This window comes from Aethalodelphis obliquidens, unplaced genomic scaffold (assembly GCF_003676395.1).
Source record: "Aethalodelphis obliquidens isolate GAN/ISIS:26980383/991018 unplaced genomic scaffold, ASM367639v1 scaffold12, whole genome shotgun sequence".
NCBI lineage: Eukaryota > Metazoa > Chordata > Mammalia > Artiodactyla > Delphinidae > Aethalodelphis > Aethalodelphis obliquidens.
Genome location: NW_020837956.1, coordinates 9,821,926 through 9,838,513, shown reverse-complemented (window position 1 = coordinate 9,838,513; position 16,588 = coordinate 9,821,926). Strand labels below are relative to the sequence as shown.

General features: G+C 57.6%; 1 protein-coding gene across 3 annotated transcripts; it reads left to right on the top strand.

Moving 5' to 3' along the window:
* The first annotated feature begins 2,200 nt into the window (after window positions 1–2,200).
* On the top strand, window positions 2,201–12,273 carry PKDCC (protein kinase domain containing, cytoplasmic). 3 transcript variants are annotated; one of them, XM_027113292.1, is made up of 7 exons: window positions 2,201–3,033; window positions 7,290–7,412; window positions 8,008–8,279; window positions 8,944–9,023; window positions 9,278–9,385; window positions 11,006–11,179; window positions 11,375–12,273. In XM_027113292.1, the coding sequence occupies exons 1-7, from the start codon at window positions 2,380–2,382 to the stop codon at window positions 11,458–11,460; spliced, it is 1,497 nt and encodes a 498-aa protein (XP_026969093.1). In that variant the 5' UTR covers window positions 2,201–2,379; the 3' UTR covers window positions 11,461–12,273. The 3 variants fall into 3 exon arrangements, with proteins under 3 accessions (XP_026969093.1, XP_026969095.1, XP_026969094.1); XM_027113294.1 differs by having other exon boundaries at window positions 2,221–3,033; window positions 8,095–8,279; XM_027113293.1 differs by having other exon boundaries at window positions 2,221–3,033; window positions 9,261–9,385; window positions 11,375–12,264.
* The last annotated feature ends 4,315 nt before the right edge of the window (window positions 12,274–16,588 follow it).

Sequence of the window (16,588 nt, the reverse complement as noted above, 5' to 3'; positions counted from 1 at the left end):
AGAACATGTTATTATAATACCTACACGATGTGTAACGAACTCAACAATGTTCATGTTATATTCACCAACTCCGAGTTATAGATTCTCAATGCCAAGTCCTACCTAGGAGGCTCCTCCAAGACCCTAGAGCAGAGCAGGCCCCAGAGAAAGCTCGTTAAGGAATATTCCCCCCACAATGGATTCCTTGGGGATCAGGAGGTTTGGCTAATAGATACCAAGAGATCTTTGGAAGGGGGGCAGAGCCTATCTTGAAATGGCAACTCTGTCCTCCCAGAATCCCCATTCCTCCCCAGCAAAGGAGCCCTGGAACTGGTAAGGAAATGGCCATATTAGGGTCACAGAGGTAGAGAGGCTTTCCCTGACTCAGCTGTCGGCCAGGGGGGCCCCATGATCCGCCAGGCTCCCCTCTTCCCCAGGCGGCTGGATTGGACTGTAGCTGTGTGAGGGGAATGTTTGCTGTTTGCTGCTGCTCCCTGTTGACTTTAGCCAGTAGCTCTGTTTACAAACCCAGGTTGGTTTTCCCAGCACAGTTAATTAGACCAAAGACATCTGGTGTGAGGGCTGGGGAGGGCATCTGCTCAGAGCCTTCCCCCTACACCCAGCAGCCAAGGGCCAGGGCAGGGCAGAGCAGCTAAACAGGACCAGACCAAACTCCACCAAACCCAAGGTCCTCAGGAGAATCGTGGCTTCTCTCAGCCCTCTCATGTTTTCTAAGTTAGACTGGGCCCCAGCTCTCCGAGTCTTAGGGGACCCCAGGAGTCAGGATTGGTTGTCCCTTCATCAGTGGGATCACAGGCTGGAGATCAAGAATTCAGTGCTGTCCTCTGCCCTTCCAGGTCCAAAAGAACCGGCCAGAGATTCCTGTCCCCTCCCTCATCACAGAGACTGTGCTTTCTGTCGGAAGGCCAGAACCTCTTCAGCCTCCTGGAGGAAAGATTTTCTAAGCCCTCCACCTCCTCCCTGACTCCTCTCCAGCCAATCTCTGACACTGCGGGGCGGAAAGAGATTAACCTGTAGAGGACCAGGAGGCAGGAAGGTGCCCAGGAAGGTGGGAGGATCTAGGTGGACAGTTCCTGGGCGGTGGGGAAGTGGAGGGCTGGGAGGGGGAGGGGCAGCGGCTTATCTCTCCCAGGAGAGGGGAGCTCACTCCAAACAACTAATGCACTGGCGTGTGAAAGCTCCTCAATTAGCACTAATGATGCAATCAGGGAGGGAGGAGGAGGGGCCAGAAGTTCTGGTGGAGTCAGCACCTACTTACACACGCGGTATACACTCCCTTCCTCGGACACAGTAGCCCCTTCAGATACACTAATGCACACACTCCAGAGACAATCTGGACCACGCACGTCCGTGGGTACAAAGGCACTCTTTGTAAATTACTAGCACGAATATGGTTCGTGATCCGCTGCTAACCGCGTCTGACTGCGGGGATCCCGGGGCAGCGGTTCCACCTGGGGCTTCGGGGACAAAGAAAATCAGAAAACTTGGTAGAGGAGGTTGAAGAGGGCATCTCCGAAAACTTCAAGATTTTTCTTCTGATCCCAGAGTTCCCGTCCCACCCGCGCTCGCAGGTGCCAGCCCCTCCCTCAGCGCCGCCTCCCCATCCCCCGCCCCCGAATCCGGGACTGAGCCAGGAGCCGCCACCCGCAGTCCCACTCGCGGGAGGCAGGACCCACGCTCCTTCCCTGCGCCCAGCCCGCCCCAAGGCCCCGGGTGCCCGGGAGGGCGCTCTGGGACCACGCGGATCCTCAGCACCCCAGACCCAGCTGCTCGTCCCCTCCAGAACCCGTTACCCGCTGGCCTCGCCCCTTCATCTTCCCCCCCACCCTGCCCGGCCGGCTCCGTTAGCCGCCTCTCGGTCCCGTTATCCGGCCGCCCCGACCCCATTATCCGCCCTTGCGCTGGGCCCGAGCCCCCGCGCGTCCCGGGGCCGCTGCCGCCCCCTCCCTTTCTCGCCGGCCGGAGCTCGGGGGCCGCGGGCTGGGCAGGGCCGGAGCCGCCTCCGCGCCGCTTCCCAGGCCCGGACGGCCGCGGGAGGAGGTCCCGCTGTCAGTCAGCGGGGAAGGCCGGGCCGGGCAGCCGAAGGGGGCGGCGCCGAGGATGGGCTCTGGCCGGGAGCTGGGAGGCGGAGGCGGAGGGGGCGGGGGCGGGGGCGGGGGCGGCTCAGGGCCTTATAAGCGGCGGGGGCAGGGCGGGAGGGAGGCAAGTGTCAGGCCGATGTGCAGCCCGCGAGGGGCCGGGGTCGGGGCCGCCGGGGCCATGCGCGCGGGCTGGGCAGGGGACCCGCGGGGCGCAGAGCGTAGCCGCTTCGGAGCCTGAGCCTCCCGGGGCCGCGGCCGGGGAGCCGCGCGGGGCCGGCCGGCCGGGGGGAGGGGAGCGATGCGGCGCCGGCGGGCCGCGGTGGCCGCGGGTTTCTGCGCCTCCTTCCTGCTGGGCTCGGTCCTCAACGTGCTCTTCGCACCGGGCTCGGAGCCTCCGCGGCCAGGCCAGTCCCCCGGGCCCTCGCCAGACCCGGGCCCGGGCCGTCGCGGGGGCCGCGGGGAGCTGGCCCGGCAGATCCGAGCGCGCTACGAGGAGGTGCAGCGCTATTCCCGCGGGGGCCCCGGTCCCGGGGCCGGCCGGCCGGAGCGGCGGCGCCTGATGGACCTAGCTCCGGGCGGCCCGGGCCTGCAGCGTCCCCGCCCCCCGCGGGCCCGGCCCCTGCCCGACGGCGCTCCGGGCTGGCCCCCGGCTCCTGGCCCGGGCTCCCCCGGCCCGGGATCCTCCGGCCCGGGCCCGCGCCTGGGCTGCGCCGCGCTCCGCAACGTGTCCGGCGCACAGTACGTGGGCTCCGGCTACACCAAGGCCGTGTACCGGGTCCGCCTGCCCGGCGGCGTCGCGGTGGCGCTCAAGGCGGTGGACTTCAGCGGCCACGATCTGGGCAGCTGTGTGCGCGAGTTCGGGGCGCGGAGGGGCTGCTATCGGCTGGCGGCCCACAAGCTGCTCAAGGAGATGGTGCTGCTGGAGCGGCTGCGGCACCCCAACGTGCTGCAGGTACGAGGGGGGCGGGTGCAGGGATAAGGGTGCTGGCTGGACGTGCCAGTGCTCGACCACTCGGGCTGGAAGAGAAGCCTTGGTCTTAACAGATAAAGAAGCGAAGCCCTGATGACTGCCCAGGTTAAGATAGGGGCAGAACCCGGACAGTGGCAGCTTCCCATTACACCATCCTGCTTGGGTGGGCGACCCGTTACGGAGAGACTCCCGGGTTTCTCAGCTTCCAAACCGTATCTCTTGAAGACAGGACAGAGGGTCCCCAGACTCGGGGTAGGGGTGGGGGTCCATTCGGGCTTAGGACCCTGCTTCTGGCTGGAGCTGGGGTGTTGAGCACCGGGGAAGGGACCCCAGCCAAAACAATGAACAGAGGTCATCCCTGAGTCAGGGTCCCAACTGCAGTGATAGGGTCCCTTTTCTTGATGGAATCTGAACCCCACTTCTCTCAACTTCCAGTGACTTGTCTGGCTTTGAAGTTGGGGTGGAACTGCAATGGGGTTGGGAAGAGCTAGAAAAAGACCAGACTTGATTCCCAGAGAATATCCCGTACCCCACCCAGAAGCTGCTGAAAGGACTGGAGGGGATTGGACAGTAGGCCAGAAAATGCATGGCCCTTCCCAGAAGAGACCCTGGCCTCAAAGTAGGCTTTGGAAGTATTGAGGAAGCCTCGGGGTCCTAGCTCAGTGCTCGGGGGACAGGCTGAGGACCTGAGGGTCTGCATGTCACATTATCTGAGCAAATGTGGCCAAGAGGCTGGAAGATTGAGAAGACCAGATGCCCAGGTGCCTACTAAATGGGACTCTGTCTCTCCCGTTCACTGGGGGACAGGGGAAAGATGAGACCCAACCTTGTTCCCTCCAGGCTAGACTAAGAGAGTGGGCCTCTCATAGTCCCAGCACTGCCCTAGCACACCCACTTCCCCCTCTCCCCCAGCTCCCCTCGGTCCTTGAGTCAGCCCTAGGATTAGACGAACCGTTCCCTTAGCACATGTCTGAGCGGACTGAGAGGGGAATCCCTGGCTGCTTTTGGCCCGGTGAGCATAGGGTTTGTTCAGACTCCCCAGCTGAGGAATGTTGCCCACACCTTCCACCTCCTAGCCCACTCAAATTAACCTTTCTGCACCCGGCAGAACTGGTCAGAAACCCAGGAATCCTTCCCTCCTTTCCTCAGGAGTGAGTTGGACACCAGATCTGGGTGGGCCTGGCAGAATAGGAGAGAGAAGCCAGAGAGCTGTTTATACTACTGCTGGCTCCCAGTCTCCCTGGGCTACTCCAGCCCTGGTCAGACACACGTTGACTGGGTCCTGGGCCCTGAACTGGTTGCAGAAGGTCAGGCAGAGCCAACAGTTATGGGTGGTTACGCTCCAGTGTCAGCCAACTGTTGCACGGCTGACACTGGAGCTACAGGGAGTGAGCAGTGGGTCACGTGGCCCTTCTAACTGGGAGGATCTTGTTCTCTTTGCTTCCCAGGAGCTCCTGGGAACCTTTTGGAAACCTGGGGTGTAGGCCAGATTCTGAGGCAGTGGAGAAGGTCTTGAGTGTGTTAGCAGGATATTAAGTGTTAGTTAATTGACTCAAGACCCCACCCCCCTCCCTTATGAGGGATTTGAGGTTTGATGCGCTTTCCTGTCTCTTAAGGAACTTCTCCCGCCCTCTCTTACCCCACCCAAACTTCAAGACGAGCATCCAGCTAACCGCCCTCACGCATATGTCAGGCCCCCAGCCCAATGCTGAAGGTGCCAAAGGGGAAAAAATTACAACTGAATAGTTTTCACTTGTTCTCTCTCTAGACCGAGACTGGGTTGGCTGTGTTACTCTTACAGGGTCGGAGACTGGGGTTAGTTGCCCTAGGACAGAAGTGTTACAAGATGGAGAGGGTGCCAGGTCCTTTCTGTCAGGGGAGAGGTGAAAAGCTACCATTACGGGGAGGTAGAGCTACCTTGGTGTGAATTTCGGGACTGCCTTGGTATTGGGTCTCCTACATTCGTCCCCCAACCCCCAGGCCAGTATCCCTCTGGCTTCTTCAGCAATGCCACCTCTGCTCCAGGTAAGCCTGCTTGGGGGACTTCCTGCTCAGGAGGCTCCAGTTCTGGTGTGCAGGGAACTAGAAATAATGTTGTTTTAATACGTCTTAATCGTTTAAAATTTCAAAACTGTTCGACTGTTTGCTGAACCGGGGAGGAGCCAGAGAGTGTTTCCCGCTCCCCGAGGCCCCCTCCGCCTCTCTGGCAGCCCTGAAGTTGGTGCTGGTTCTAATAGAAAAGGGCCAGGATAGCATGTCCCACTGGCCCTTCTCAGAGCTTGCTCAGTCCGGGGACTGCCTGGGCGAGATCTCTCCATCCATCTCTGTGACCCCTCCCCAACCCACCTCCCTCTCTCTCTCTCTCTCTCTCTCTCTCTCTCCCTCTCTCTCTCTCTCTCTCTCTCTCACACACACACACACACACACACGCACACACACACACACACACACACACACACACACACACACTCCCTCACATGATAGATGCCTCTATAGCCCAGGGTCAAAGGGCACAAGGGTCTTCCCTCCCCTGCATCACTGTCTTTCCCAGGGCCTCAGGCCTCAGATGGGGCCCCAGGCCTACTTGGGCCCTGATTCTGGCCCTGCTAGAGTATATTTCTTCTCCCAAAGGAACAAAAGATTCGACTGAAATGCTCAGCCTCAGGCTTCCTGGGGAGGGGGGGTGGTTAATGGTGTCTTTTTATTTTTTCCTGAGGGGTGTTGATTAATACCTCGTTAACAGCGCATTTAACGACCTCCGGGTGTTTAATAACCTTCAGAAGTTTTCCACAAAGGCTCAGACTCTGGGCAAGAAAATGAGAACCAGGCTCCAGGGCTGCTCCTTTTACCTCACCCCTACCTCTGCCCCACTGGGGTCTGGGGTCTCCCTGGGCTGATGTGGGGTGGGGAGGGTAGAGAGAGAGGGAAGAAGGGGGCCCCGGGGATTTCCCCCTGACCCCCCCAAGCTGCAGCCCTAGTGATCTGAAAGCGACACGGAGACATGCCTTCCCTCGTGCCAGCAGGACTGAGGTAGCTGGCTCCAGGGACGGGGAGCTGCAAGGGCACTCCTGGGATGGAAGGGAGCATATAAGGACCTGGAGTGGAGCTGGGAAGGGTGTGAAGGGTGACGGTGTGCAGGGACATCTAGCCCAGGGGCTTGACTCCCCTGCCGCCTCACCCCACCGGCACCCCCCATCGTGCAGCCCTCCCCTCTTCCCACTCTGGCCCAGACAACTCAGCCTTTGTGTTCCTCCTCCCTACAGGGTGCTGGTTGTTTTGAGCACCGGCTGATCCTTAGCTGATGTGCAGCATGGTGGGAGAGACTGGGAGAAGCAGAGATCTCTGTGGATGCTGGTTGAGGTGTCAGTGACAGAGTCAGGCTGTGCTTCCCAGAAGCCCCTGGCCAGCTGAGCTGTACGGAGCCCCTCCCCCAGATCACATGGAGCGGGCCGGCCCTTGTGACCCTGCCCTCAAAGAACTGACCTTCCCCAGGAACCACCCTTACTACTCCCCCAGTTGATATGGGTGACCCCACCCCACCCTGCCCTGCCCACCAGCTATGCAGAGAACACCCAGTGATATGCCCCTTGGATACTTTTTGTTCTGATCGACACTTGTTACCAATCCCAAGGGAGATTGCTTTTCCTCCAGAAAGACCAGAGCAGAGGAAAAATGAAGGTGCCAGAAAGTGAAAATGATGAAGCAAAGACAAGGATTAGAGCAGGGGAGGAGGTATAACATCCATTTGTTGGCTGGGCGATTAGCAAATGGTACTCATGGAAAGAACAAGGCTGTGGAATCAGAGTAACATAAATTTGAATCCTGGCTCCTGCAATTCTTAGCTGTGTGGCCTTGGGGAGGTAACTTAACCTGTCTGAGTTGGTTTCCTTACATGTGAATTGGAGACACTAATAGTACCTACTATGCTCTTTTAAGGTTATTCTAAGAATTGAGTTTTGCTTATAAAACATTTAGCACAGTGCCTGGCACATGGTTAACACAAGTTGGCCAGACCTGCCCATTTACCTGAGTGGCCAGAGGTAAGGGGCTGATGGAATCAGTAGGAACTCTGGCTGCTGGGACAGAGGGCAAGCTTCCCAGGCAACGTTGCTATTCTCTTCTGGCCCGAGCTGAAGCAGAGACCTAGGGATGGGAGGGTGGGGGGCATGTGAAAACCCAGCCCTTCCTTGTCCCCACTCCCATCCTGTGACCTCATGACCCGCCTGGGCCTCTTCCAGCTCTATGGCTACTGCTACCAGGACAGCGAGGACATCCCAGACACCCTGACCACCATCACGGAGCTGGGCGCCCCTGTGGAAATGATCCAGCTGCTGCAGACTTCCTGGGAGGATCGCTTCCGAGTGAGCAGGGAAGAGGGCCAGGGCCCCGGGCTCCTTGCTGCGATGGTTCTCCCTTAGAAGGCCAGATCTCCAGAGCAGCTTCAACTCCTCCTCAGTTGAGGGAGAGGGAGGGAAGGATGGAGCAAAGCTGACTCGGCCATCGGCCAAAGGGTTAAAAAAAGAAACGAGGCAAAGAGGATCCTGAGGTTTTTGTGCTCCTGCCGCCCTGACACACACACTCACACATACTCTCAGCCTGGCTGCAGGAGGGCCAGTGTCCTAAGACTAGAAAAGAGCTTAAGGTCATCTCGACCCTCCCTCTATTTGCATACACTGCACAGAAACCACACTGAAGATGCAGCTTCAGGGAGGATATGCTCTATGCCCAGACTGCCCATTTCCCACTTATTCCATGTTACCCTCAGGGTCAGGCCCACCGGGGGTAATAGAAAATCGCTGGCTTGCTCAGTAAGGCCCCAGGCCTCAGTCCTTAGTGAGCTCCAGAGCCTTGAAGAAAAAGGCAAACCCCCAAGCTCAGTCCAGAGCACCAAAGCGGGGAGCCCCCAGGCACCCTTCCAGGAGAGAAGCCGTGAGCAGCCTGGTGTTTGCCCCTCAGATCTGCCTGAGCCTGGGCCGCCTCCTCCACCACCTGGCCCACTCCCCGCTGGGCTCGGTCACTCTGCTGGACTTCCGCCCCCGACAGTTCGTGCTGGTGGATGGGGAATTGAAGGTGACGGATCTGGATGACGCCCGCGTGGAGGAGACACCGTGCACAGGCAGCGCTGACTGCACACTCGAGTTCCCAGCCAGGAATTTCACCCTGCCCTGCTCAGCCCAGGGCTGGTGCGAGGCCATGAATGAGAAACGCAACCTCTACAATGCCTACAGGTGACCTCCATCTCCACTCAGGAAGGCCGGCGGCGAGGGAGCGGGAGCCCGGGGTGGGGGTGGGGGCTCGCAGGGAGGGAGCCAGCATGGGGTCCAGGAGGCCAGCCAGACGCAGCCATGACCAGCGGAGTAGCAGGGGCGGGGGAAGGCCTCCACCCCTTCAAGAAGGGAACATTCAGGCTCCTGACCATGAGGCTAAAAATAGTCAGCCCCAAGGAGAATCTGGGTTGGGGGTGGCAGCTGGAGGCTTCTTAAAATAGTGTCAGACTCAGAGCTTAGAGCTGGTGGGACAGGCCCTGCCCCTTCCTCCCCTGGCCCTTCACCTCTGGAAGCTCCTCATAGAGCCAAGCCATGGGGCTGCTCTGACACGGGTCAGCCGGGCGATAATGCGGGGCTGAGGGGTGGGAAGGTCCCTGGGACGGGTGGGGAAAACAGACCTCAGATTTCAGTTTGGTATGAGGTTACCTGTGGCCTTAGCATGTGCCCAGACCCCGACCCTGAGTCTGAATAGACTCCTTGGCACACTCCGGGGCTATAGGCCCAGTTGGTTAGCCTGACAGAGCAGGCTCCCTGGCCAGGTTGGGGTTCTGTCCCAAGTTGGGGTAGAAGAAGGATATGTCCCCAAAGGCTGAAGCACTAAGCCCCTGATTTCTCTCTGCCCCAGGTTTTTCTTCACATACCTCCTGCCCCATAGTGCCCCACCCTCACTACGGCCTCTCTTGGACAGCATTGTCAATGCCACAGGTATGCTCTCCAGTGCCCACCTGCCTCCCGTCACCATCTCCCACCCCCAGCAAGCATGGGCATAAGAATGACCCAGGGCAGCACATGGTCCAGAAACATCATTTCCCAAAGTGGCATTCTGTGGCAAACTCAGTGCCCAGTCCTCCAGTCATCGGGGCCCAGGCTCCAGAGGGAGGGGGGAAAGGCAGCTGGCTGCCTACCTCAGGGAGAAGTAGGAGCCCAGGTACCCTCTTACAGCACCGTGCACTCTGCAGGAGAGCTCACCTGGGGGGTGGACGAGACCCTGGCCCAGCTGGAGAAGGTGCTGCACCTGTACCGGAGCGGGCAGTATCTGCAGAACTCCACGGAGGCCGGCAGAGCCGGTGAGTGGCCCCGGCGAGGATCCAGGGGCTGGGGAGGTGGGGAACAGGTGCGAGGGTGGGTGATTCCCCTAATCGGGGAAGTGGCTCATCCTCCCTCTGAGACCGCTGTTTACCTTTCACTTCGACTGAGCTAGAACAACTATAATTGTGCCTTGAACTGGGGGGTGGGCGCTGACACCCCTTCTCTGGGTGGCTGCAAACCCCACTGTGTACTGACTGCGTGACTATGAGCAAGTTAACTTACACCTTGAGCCTCACTTTCCTCATCAGTGAATTGGGTTCAGTATTACCTGCCTCAGAATTCTTATGGGGATTAAATGGCAGGTGAAATGTGTGACAGCAGTTAACTCGTTTCCTGTTACACAGCTTGAACACAATATATGTTTGCTACTCTTTCCTTCCTCGCCCTTCTGGGGCTGGGAGGGTGGCTGGAGGTGGAGAAGGGGCTCCACACTGAAACCAGTTAAGAAGCTCCAGGGCAGAGAGAGAGTTCTAGCCACGGCTTGTGGGCTGTGGTCTCTCCTGCTGAGGCCCTGGGGTTTAGCATGGTTGGCAGGGGGGGCGAGGGATGGGCAGCCTCTGTATTCAAGGAGCTCTGGCCAGTCTTAAGGGTGGGGAAGCCCTCGTTAGCCCTGTAAATAAAGTTTAACGAGGTGAACAATGGCTGGCTCTGTCCCTGAGGACGCTGTTTATGGGGCTATAAATCACAGCCAGCCCTGGACTTTGGTCTAGTCCCTGGTAGAAGACGGAGGCAGGAGGGCGGGGTGGCCGGAGGCCCAGGGCTTCTGCATTATCAGTCCAGAGCCGGGGCTCCCCAGGCAGCGGGAAAGACTCGCGGGAACAGGAGGCCTGCGGCTAAGCAGCTTCTGGATTGAGGAGATTTCAGAGCCTTCTGTGGGGCTCTTTCTGTGAAATGGGGAGATTTCACATTCTTCCTCCAGCCTCTGCCCCAAATACTCAAGGTGTGGATTCCCAAATGGTCATTTTTTGTGTTTTACATTCATTTGCACGCCTCTGAACTTCAAAAACTCCATGACTGACCCCCTGTCCGAGGAACTGGCCTAGCCTCTCTCCCCAAGGCCAGGAGGAAATGGGACCAAAGGGCAGCTCTAAACTCTTTGCCACTCAAAATGTGGTCTGCCAACCAGCAGCACCAGAAGCTGGTTGGAAATGCCAGTTCCCAAGCCCCACCCCAGACCTTCTGAATCAGAATCTGCATTTTAACAAGATTCCCTGGAGGTTCACATGCACATTGAAGTTTGAGAAGCCCGGCTTTAAATGTCTAAAATGTTCTGAGCTCAGCAATCTCCCTGGTCAGCCGATGGCTCTGTGTGTGCACTTATCCCATGCCTGTGCCCGCCGTCATGTGTAGCCTGAACGAGTGTGTGCCCTTATATATGGAGACGTGTGTCTCCCAAAAAGTCAACCTGAGCTTTGCCTTTCCTGTGTGGTCATCCCAGTTTCACAGTGGTAGCTGCTTTCAACTCCATGCTAGGAGGACTGGGCTGGATTTCAGCCCTCACCTAGGAAATGTGGCTCATAGCCCTTTAAAGAAAGCGACCCCAGCCCTTACCCCTGGGCACAGAGAGTTCTCATCTGAGCTCCATCCCCAACCCACAGAGTACCAGCACCTCCCAGGCAGTACCATCCCCCAGGAAGACTACCGCTGCTGGCCATCCTACCACCACGGAAGCTGCCTGCTTTCAGTGTTCAACCTGGCCGAGGCTGTGGACATCTGTGAGAGCCATGCCCAGTGCCAGGCCTTTGTGGTCACCAACCAGACCACTTGGACAGGTGAGCCAGTGGGAAAGGACATCCTGAGGGAGGTGACTGGACTCCCCGGAAGAGATTGACAGGTAGCGGTCCCCCATCAGAAGCCAGCGATGGTGAGAAGACAAGTGTCCTCAGGGCAGTTGCGTTATGAGGAGAGTGGCCCTGCGTCCAGGGAGAGAATCATCCAGTCCTGTTACCTCTTACCTCTGCCCCCAGGTCGGCAACTAGTCTTTTTCAAGACAGGATGGAGCCACGTGGTCCCTGATCCCAGCAAGACCACATATGTGAGGGCCTCTGGCTGACCTGTCTGTGGGCTCAGCTGACCATCCCTGCCAGCTGGGCTTGCCTGTGACTTGCACTGGCAGCACTGCATGTCACCTGGGCACCCCTGCAGACAAGGCTGACATCCCCGACAGACCGAGGTGACCAGGACAACGTGCAATAATGCCACATGTTAAAATGTGAGTTTACCAGTCTAGGTCTGGGACTGCTGGCTCCAGGGCAGGAATCACGGAGGGCTGACTGCCCCTCTCACCCTCTGGGCTGCCAGCGAGGCTCAGGACGGTCTCGCCACTGGGGGCTCTGCCCCTCACTGGGACAGTTCTGTGGGCAGCCCCATCACTGTGTTCGTAGCGCGAGAATGTAGCCAGAGACCCTGCTGCCGTTGCTGCTGCCTGTGCCATGGCCCGGCCGGGGCCGCGTGGGGACAGTCAGTCACAGAGTGTTCTCTTAGCCAAGCTCCAGACTGGAGACTTGAAAGGATGCTCCGGGAGATGGGTGATTCTGTACCTGGGGAGGCCGCCTCTGGGCCCGACAGGGGCGCTGACCGGCCAGCCCAGGAGCAGGGGCACAGGAGCACGCGAGGTATGAGCCAGGTCATGGGGTTGAGGGGCAGGTAGCAGTTTGAGCCAGGACCTGGGGCGGGGGTGGGGCCGGGGCCTTTCTGCCTCATTTGCTTTCAGTGAAAGCCGCAAAGCAGCCAAAAGCAGCCTCTCCCCGCTCCTGGAGTTTGTATATCCAGAAGCTTTTGTACTTCTTGTTCATTAAAATGTTTATTTTTGTAAGAAAAAAAAAAAATCAATTAATAAAAGGACATTTCATGGCAAGGGCTCTTCTCAAGCCGCATTTTCCTGGGCTGCCTTTCTCGTCTTCAGTTTTGTCTTTGGTGTCTGTTTGGGGGCGGGGGCAGCGTGTGATGAAGGAGTGAAGTCTCCATGCAAACACTGAAGCTGGCACAGTGTGTGTTCAGGCCCTGCTCCCATGGTTCCCGTCTCCGTCCTTGGCCCTCTACATCCATGTCCTAACAAAAGACAGGAGGGACTAACAAGGTTAAAATTTTAACACACACTCGCTTCTTCTATACAAAGCCTTTACCCAGAGGACTCATGTCCTAACGGTGGGATGTCAGCAACGCCAGGGTGCTCTGGGCAGCCTCCACTCAGGTCAGCTTTGCCTCTGTGCAGGGTTGGGCCTGGCCATCATCACCACTGCCCACCACGTGGTAATGCACACTTGCCTTTCTCAGAGCCTTTCTTTTTTTTTTTTTTTTTTTTTTGCGGTACGCGGCCCTCTCACTGCTGCGGCCTCTCCCGTTGCGGAGCACAGGCTCTGGACGCGCGGGCTCAGCAGCCATGGCTCCCAGGCCCAGCCGCTCCGCGGCATGTGGGATCTTCCCGGACTGGGGCACGAACCCGTGTCCCCTACATCAGCAGGCGGACTCTCAACCACTGCGCCACTAGGGAAGCCCTCAGAGTCTTTCTTTGAGCAAGAAATAAATATATGGAAAGTGCGGAGACAGAAAAGTCAATGGAAAGCCAGGTCCCCTCTTCCTGGGTTTTGGGAGGGAGGGTCTAACAGGGAAAGGCCCGAGTATATGGAAGCCCAAAGTGAAAGAGTTCAAGATCACAGTGAGGCCAGAGAGAGCCCCAGCGTGGATGCAAGTCTTCAAACTTGAAATCCCACATCTTCTCCCCTGTACACCATTCTACTTCTAGAATATTCTCAACGTGCACAAGCCTTTGAGGGCTTTAAAAAGAATAACCAAAGTTCAACTCAGAATCCAGTGTTTTCTCAGCAGATGCAGTCGGTGAAATTTCTCATGCACAGGACGTCCCCGTAGTTCTGAGTGGTTGAAGAGCCGATGTTAGCTCTGGAGTCCTCATCGTGGACGCCCGCTCAGACCCTCAGGGTTGCACCTTGCCACCACCATGCCCAGCCCACACGTCCTACATCTTGCCTCTGGTTACCTGGGCTTGGTGATCGTGGAGGGCAGGGAGGGTCAGAGCCTCCACAGAACCTCACACCACGATTCAACCAAGCCATGTCCTGCCCACGCTCACCACTCTCAGTCCCACCCCTCCCAGGAGGAACTCGGCTTCCATCAGCCTCCAGAGCTCTTTCCTCAGCTGAATTCACACGCTACCGCACGGGTAGCCTACCCCTTGCTAGCCAGTGTTAGAGTTTACAGTGCCCTCTGTTGTTCAACTGCCCACCAGTCTGTGGAGCTCTGAGGACAGGAGAACCACGTCACCATGCTGGACCCAAGGGGGTTCCACAGGGCTGGGGCAGGAAGGTCTGCGGGGTCTGTGCTATCCAGAGGGGAACAAAGACCCTGGTTACAGTCAGCAGAGAGACCCGCAGGCTCAGGAACTGTGTGACTCAGTGAGGAAAGCGAAGGCTGAAGATGAACCAGCCACTGCCTCTGGGCTTCCAGAGGAGGGGTTCACTGGCCCGTGGAGAGGCACAGGCTGTGGCCTCGTCAAGGTGTGATTATCACTCCAGTTTTACAGACCTGAAAACCGAAGCCCAGGTCACAGCTGCAAAGGGATTTAATGAGCATTCAAACCCAGCCCTAACTTCCAAGCCTGTTCTGGAGGGAGAATTGCTGTAAGAGGAATCTAAGTCAGAGTCAGGGAGCCCATACTCTGAGTGTGTGCCAAACTCAAATGGAGGTCCAAAGTGCATCAAACCTTCTTAGAAAGACTCACCCACAGGTAGCTAAAGGGGTGGTAAACAGCTGCTTCCTCAGTGGAGTGAGCCTTGCCTCCAAACCTATATCAGGGGGGCAAAAATGGCCAGGCTCAGTCCTGCAAAGTAGAAAGGGGCATTTGCAGCTGGGGGTGGAGAAGTGGTGGAGTGCCCTGAAAGGAATGGGGTAGAGAGTGAAAGCCGGAGGCAGAATCATCCTCCCCCCAGATGGCCCTTTCCACATAGCCACCTGTGTCCCTGGAAAACGTTCAGCTCCTGGGAACATCTTGTTCCCTTCCTGAGGAAGCCGGACCCATCCCTGCCAACCCCAAAGTCTACGTTCTTTCCACTCCACTGCACAGCCAGTGACACCAAGATCTAGTGCATGGAAGAAATGCATTCGCCCAACAGAAGCCTCAGGTGATAGGACCAGAGGAGGGAGGTGGGCCCTTTCCAGGGCTGGAGGAGTAGGAAGCAACACGAAAGGGCCTGTGTTGCCACTGGTCCCCCATGAGGTTCTGGAGGAATTCTGGCCAGTCTTTCTCTTTGCTCACTGTGTGATCTGGGCCGGGACGACTCCCTGAGCCTCCATCTCCTAACCTGCAAATTTCAGATTTATGATACCTGCTTCACAGGAGTGTCATGGGAATTGAACGAAATTACATACATAAAAGTCTTAGCCAGGGCTTCCCTGGTGGCGCAGTGGTTGAGAGTCCACCTGCCGATGCAGGGGACACGGGTTCGTGCCCTGGTCTGGGAAGATCCCACATGCCAAGGAGCGGCTGGGCCCATGAGCCATGGCCGCTGAGCCTGTGCGTCCGGAGCTTGTGCTCCGCAATGGGAGAGGCCACAACAGTGAGAGGCCCGCGTACCGCAAAAAAAAAGTCTTAGCCAGGGTCAGCAAACAGTACTTAGGAAATACTGATACCGTCATTGTTATTGTTATGAGTGAGCTGAGCCCTCCACAATCATCCAAGGCCTGGCCTACAAGAGTATCCAGGTCAGCTGGGGAGGACCCAGGCACAGCCAGACTGTCCCCCGACACTCCACCTCCAGCACCCACACCAGGGAGCACTGCCGTTGCCTGGAGGAGGTGGAACCCGGCTCTCTCTCCGGGTCGGTGCCCTGGGAGTTGAGTGTGGCAGATTGAGTGTGGAAGAGGATTAACATGAAAGGATTAACATGAAAGCAGAAAATGGGATTAGGAGGCTTCAAGATAATGTGCCCACCCACCCCCATCCATGACAACAAGCTTCTTACTTTCACTCTGTGGCTTCTGGAGCCGGGAGCCTGTGAGGCTTGGTTGCCCCCTGCTCCCAGGGGAAGAGCCGGGAAGAGGCTTGGTGGGCTCAGAACATGAGACTTTTAATCGGCTAGGAAGGGGGGCCTGGCTGCCTTTATGTGCACTTTCTCGTCTAATCCTCATGGCAGCTCTGTGAGACGGGGGATGGTCCAGAGAGGTGAGGAGGTGGGATTCAAGCCTAGGTGATCGCCCCTGGAAGCCTGTGATCCTTCCCCTCTACCCACTGTCTCGCCCAGGAGCATAGCGCCCCCTGAACCCACAAGATCAATGATTCGCCCAGACCTGCCTCTTCCCTTGGGAAGGATTCCCAGACTCACACTCTGCCTCTGATGGGAAACCCAGAGGGCAATTTAAGGAGACCAGGTCCACTTCTCTGGCCTCATCCCATAAGGGTGAGGATGTCCCCACAGAGCCCGACCTACTTTAAGCACCGCCTTGAGGTCAGTCGTGCAGGACTTTCATTTCCCTCGTTCACCTCTCTGTGAATGCAAGCCAGGGCTACAGCCTTGGGGGGGGGAAGGAGCTACGTCAGTGCCATCTATGTGAGGGAGATGGACCACGATTTTCTTAAAATTACCTCTCAAGCTGTAGTGGATCCTTGATGACCATGTAGGGAGAAGTTCATTTTCCACCTCATTCCACAAACCAGATCAAGGCCCCTTTCAGCTTCCTTTTTTTTTTTTTTTGTGGTACGCGGGCCTCTCACTGTTGTGGCCTCTCCCGTTGTGGAGCACAAGCTCCGGACGCACAGGCTCAGCAGCCATGGTTCACGGGCCCAGGCACTCGTGGCATGTGGGATCTTCCTGGGCCGGGGCACGAACCCGTGTCCCCTGCATCGGCAGGCGGACTCTCAACCACTATGCCACCAGGGAAGCCCCAGCTTCCTTTTTTAGGGCAGTGATGCCTTGTCCTCCTCCTCCTGCCCCATTTTAACTAACCCCCCGCCAGCCTCTCGCCTGCCCTCTGCTAGCCTCATTCCAGCTCCAGCAGGTTCCTCCTGAGGTGCAGTAACCAGACCTCCCCTACCCGCCGCGTCAATCATTCAGGGTCTCAACAGGAAATGGAAGGCACAAGGAACATTGGATATGTTTACAAATACGTGGGTACAAGGGAACCCCATGGGGGTTATAACCTGGAACTAGTGAAAATAGAGTTGTTAC